The sequence below is a fragment of the Oncorhynchus masou genome, chromosome 6 (genome assembly GCF_036934945.1).
Source record: "Oncorhynchus masou masou isolate Uvic2021 chromosome 6, UVic_Omas_1.1, whole genome shotgun sequence".
Taxonomy (NCBI): Eukaryota; Metazoa; Chordata; class Actinopteri; order Salmoniformes; family Salmonidae; genus Oncorhynchus; species Oncorhynchus masou.
This window is the reverse complement of record NC_088217.1, coordinates 9,360,010-9,365,158: the sequence shown is the minus strand read 5'-3', so window position 1 is coordinate 9,365,158 and position 5,149 is coordinate 9,360,010. Positions and strand designations below refer to the sequence as shown.

Genomic DNA, 5,149 nt, shown 5'->3' with positions numbered 1-5,149 from the left:
TCGGTGAATGTTGGAGGTTTGACTGAGCTGACGTATCGGTGGATGTTGGAGGTGTGACTGAGCTGACGTATCGGTGGATGTTGGAGGTGTGACTGTGGTATGAGCTGACGTATCGGTGGATGTTGGAGGTGTGACTGAGCTGATGTATTGGTGAATGTTGGAGGTGTGACTGAGCTGACTTATCGGTGAATGTTGGAGGTGTGACTGAGCTGATGTATCGGTGGATGTTGGAGGTGTGACTGAGCTGACGTATCGGTGAATGTTGGAGGTGTGACTGTGGTATGAGCTGACGTATCAGTGAATGTTGGAGGTGTGACTGAGCTGACGTATCGGTGAATGTTGGAGGTGTGACTGAGCTGACTTATCGGTGAATGTTGGAGGTGTGACTGAGCTGACGTATCGGTGAATGTTGGAGGTGTGACTGTGGTATGAGCTGACGTATCGGTGGATGTTGGAGGTGTGACTGAGCTGACTTATCTGTGAATGTTGGAGGTGTGACTGAGCTGACGTATCGGTGGATGTTGGAGGTGTGACTGAGCTGACGTATTGGTGAATGTTGGAGGTGTGACTGAGCTGACGTATTGGTGAATGTTGGAGGTGTGACTGAGCTGATCTATTGGTGAATGTTGGAGGTGTGACTGAGCTGACGTATTGGTGAATGTTGGAGGTGTGACTGAGCTGACGTATTGGTGAATGTTGGAGGTGTGACTGAGCTGATCTATTGGTGAATGTTGGAGGTGTGACTGAGCTGACGTATTGGTGAATGTTGGAGGTGTGACTGAGCTGACGTATTGGTGAATGTTGGAGGTGTGACTGAGCTGATCTATTGGTGAATGTTGGAGGTGTGACTGAGCTGACGTATCGGTGAATGTTGGAGGTGTGACTGAGCTGACTTATCTGTGAATGTTGGAGGTGTGACTGAGCTGACGTATTGGTGAATGTTGGAGGTGTGACTGAGCTGATCTATTGGTGAATGTTGGAGGTGTGACTGAGCTGACGTATCGGTGGATGTTGGAGGTGTGACTGAGCTGACGTATCGGTGAATGTTGGAGGTGTGACTGAGCTGACTTATCTGTGAATGTTGGAGGAGTGACTGAGCTGACGTATCGGTGAATGTTGGAGGAGTGACTGAGCTGACGTATCGGTGATTAGCTGCTCCCGTCTGTCACAAATCACTTCCTTATCATCCCTACTGCGTTATAAGGTCAAAATAAAAGTGTAGGTTCTATTGATGTTAGAAATAATGATTCTCAAATGTCAAACCATTGATGTGAGGCTAATGCCTGTTTTCATGTTATTTTGGATGGGGGGGATGGGATTTATGCCCATCAGTCTAATCTGAGTGTTTGAACTTGTAACGCGTTGCGGCTGCATGGGATTTCACAGATTATCGTGGGGTGTGGTTTCAATGCATCCAATGGCAAGATAACAGAACGAGACGCTTGTGGATTTGACAGCTCTAACACGAGCCGTAACGCAATTCCACCTCCGACACCAGCAAAACAACACTATGTGGGATATCAATCTGACTGAATCTAGTCATTTTCAATTTAAATACATTTGAATTGAACAGACATCATAGACGTGTGCTCGTTCATGTGTTAGGTACTTAAGCTACAGTTTCTGGGCTTAATACAAAATGCTTAGAGAGGAAAAAGGAGACTGGTAGAACGAAGTAGATGCATATTGTTTTGTTTATTAGAATGGCATGTACAGAAAGAAACAACAGAGGAAAACTTCACGTGGATTCAAACGACAGAACTTTTCCTGTGAGGATTTAAGCAAAAAAAAAAAGACATTGCAAGAAGTGTGACGGTATCTAATGAATAGAATATGTTGATATCTATTCTGCCACGATAACAGAAACGCTCATGTTTAAGTGCAATATTGTATTGTTTCGTGTCCTTTTGATTGGGTTATAGTCATGTGCATATTGTGTATTAAAGGAAAGGGAAAGGGGGAGACCTAGTCAGTTGTACAACTGAATGCCTTCAACTGAAATGTGTCTTCCGCATTAGAAAGAGTTGGAATGAGAGCATTGCTTTTATATAGTCATCCTTATGGTTAAAAAAACTGAGCCAAAACAAATGCTGCATTGCTGATCCTAGGGTCGCAAAATTCTTGTAACTTTCTCCAAAATTCCCAGGTTTTCCAGAAATCCTGGATGGAGGATGGCAGATTTCCTGATGATTCCTGATTCTGGGAATCTTCAAAACGGGATTTCTAGAAAACCAACGGGTGGAGTTACCAGATTGTTGCGTCCCGAGCTAATCCCCCTGTATCCTCTCCGAAACGGGATTTCTAGAAAACCAACGGATGGAGTTACCAGATTGTTGCGTCCCGAGCTAATCCCCCTGTATCCTCTCCGAAACGGGATTTCTAGAAAACCAACGGGTGGAGTTACCAGATTGTTGCGTCCCGAGCTAATCCCCCTGTATCCTCTCCGAAACGGGATTTCTAGAAAACCAACGGGTGGAGTTACCAGATTGTTGCGTCCCGAGCTAATCCCCCTGTATCCTCTCCGAAACGGGATTTCTAGAAAACCAACGGGTGGAGTTACCAGATTGTTGCGTCCCGAGCTAATCCCCCTGTATCCTCTCCGAAACGGGATTTCTAGAAAACCAACGGGTGGAGTTACCAGATTGTTGCGTCCCGAGCTAATCCCCCTGTATCCTCTCCGAAACGGGATTTCTAGAAAACCAACGGGTGGAGTTACCAGATTGTTGCGTCCCGAGCTAATCCCCCTGTATCCTCTCCGAAACGGGATTTCTAGAAAACCAACGGGTGGAGTTACCAGATTGTTGCGTCCCGAGCTAATCCCCCTGTATCCTCTCCGAAACGGGATTTCTAGAAAACCAACGGGTGGAGTTACCAGATTGTTGCGTCCCGAGCTAATCCCCCTGTATCCTCTCCGAAACGGGATTTCTAGAAAACCAACGGGTGGAGTTACCAGATTGTTGCGTCCCGAGCTAATCCCCCTGTATCCTCTCCGAAACGGGATTTCTAGAAAACCAACGGGTGGAGTTACCAGATTGTTGCGTCCCGAGCTAATCCCCCTGTATCCTCTCCGAAACGGGATTTCTAGAAAACCAACGGGTGGAGTTACCAGATTGTTGCGTCCCGAGCTAATCCCCCTGTATCCTCTCCGAAACGTTCCTCTCAGTCACTATTGTCTCAGTGATACTTTGAGCTACGCAGAACAACAAATATATTTTGCTGAACCATCAAGAGATGTTTTGCATAGACATCAATTCAAATTGAACTCATGCAAATGGGCCGCAGTGCGACGTCAGACGTCAGGAGAGAACAGAAAACACACACGGTGGACGGAGGTTTTGACAACAACGTTCAGTGGGTGTCTGCATCCCGAAAAAGGCACCCTTGCCAACACAGTGCACTATATGTCAAGCGAGTGCAGTGAAAAGTAGTGCACAGTAAAGGGAAGAAGGCAGCTATTGAGACAGACTATGAATGAGCGATTTACTAGTAAGTGAACACAGTAAATACCCTACAACTTACATTGTTTCGGTGTTTTTATAAAAATAAGTGAGTTCATATTTTACGGCATATTTATAAAAACTCAACACAAAACGTCTCTAATGCAATAACACCCCAGTAAGATAGAGTTATAATGTATTACAGTGGTAGTAGTAGTAGTATATATGTTGTCCTGTCTGTCTCTATTGGTCTGTAGGCTACAGCAGATGCACTCCTTCACTTCAGTATTGCTTGTCTTTCACACTGCTTGTGGTTATTTAGGTCTATAGAGTCTGTCAACACAAAGACCCAGCCCAATGTGTGTTTTAACCTGTGTGTGTGTGTGTGTGTTTCAGTGTGTGTTTCAGTGTGTGTGTGTGTGTGTGTGTGGCCGAGCTAACATGCAGAATTAGTCAAGAATAGCTAGTAAGTGTCATATTAGTTTGACAGCCGGGGTGAGAAAAACATCCTCATCCCTCATCACTCATCCCTCATTCCAATAGGGCTTTAGGTGTTTAAATCGCAGTAGCGTGTTAAATTATTCATTATATTGACATACAAGATGTAGAAAAACACTTTCTCTCTATTCAACAGAAACCTAACGTTGCTAAAAAAAACTTTAAGCTTTAGTAGGAGACAGACAGGAAGAAAGGCCTTCTTTAGGCAAAACTCAGGACAGGAAGGAAGGAAGTATTAGTAGTTTTGGTAGTAGTACCTGGAGCCATTTTCCTCCTAAAAAAACTAACATTTTATTGTAAAAGTAATACTCGTCATAATAAATAAAATAAATTAAACAGCACATTTCTAATAAAATGTGACAAAAAAACATGACAAAAATAACACTAAGAGAGAGGTCTGAAGTCATTTTTAAAAACTTTTTTTTTTTTTTTACATTGTTCTTCAAATACAAAAAAAAACTTGGAGTTGTATAAAGGAAGGAACACACATCATTGTATAAAAGCTGATACAGGAACATACAGTCGAGCATCAGTCACCAGTGTTTAAATGTATAAACTTGTTGCGGGAATATTTCAGTAGAAGTCAATAATAAATAAATAGCAGTAGAGTAGAATGAAAGGACGGTGACAGGAGGATGAAAGTGAAGGATAGAATAGTCTATGGCTGCATCTCAAACAGAACCCTTTTCCAGATACAATACACTACTTTTGATCAGAACCCTGGTGGGGCCTAGAACCCTGGAGCACCATTAGCTCTGGTCAACTGAACTGCACTATAAAGGTGAGATGGGTTCCATTTGAGATGGGTTCCATTTGAGATGGGTTCCATTTGAGATGGGTTCCATTTGAGATGGGTTCCATTTGAGATGGGTTCCATTTGAGATGGGTTCCATTTGAGATACAGACTATGGCTTGATAGGCTTCCTTGGCCTGACAACATAAATATAGCTTTCTATACGAACTAATCCAAAGTTCCTCTTAGTGTATTGAAGGTAAGGGCTAAAGTCTCTAGAATGTACTACACAACTAGAAGAGAGAAGAGAATGGAGGAATATAACAACAACAACAAAAAACAGACCTTCCTTCCATTCTTCCCCCTTTCTTTCTTGTCTCAGGGACGGAAGTGAGAGCTGGAGAGAAGGATGGAGTGATGGCGGGATGGACCTCATCAGTATGGCGCAAACTTCTGTCTCTCCGGTTTCTTCCCGATCCCG

At 43.6% G+C, this 5,149-nt stretch overlaps 1 protein-coding gene across 1 annotated transcript in view; it reads right to left on the bottom strand.

The window, feature by feature from the left end:
- Positions 1-1,676: 1,676 nt before the first annotated feature.
- LOC135541327 (poly(rC)-binding protein 4-like) overlaps positions 1,677-5,149 on the bottom strand; it is a 181,870-nt gene continuing 178,397 nt past the window's right edge. The window contains exon 14 of the mRNA XM_064967492.1: positions 1,677-5,149. This exon is cut by the window's right edge and continues 351 nt beyond it. Within this exon, the coding sequence (XP_064823564.1) occupies positions 5,104-5,149 (46 nt within the window). The 3' untranslated portion in view covers positions 1,677-5,103.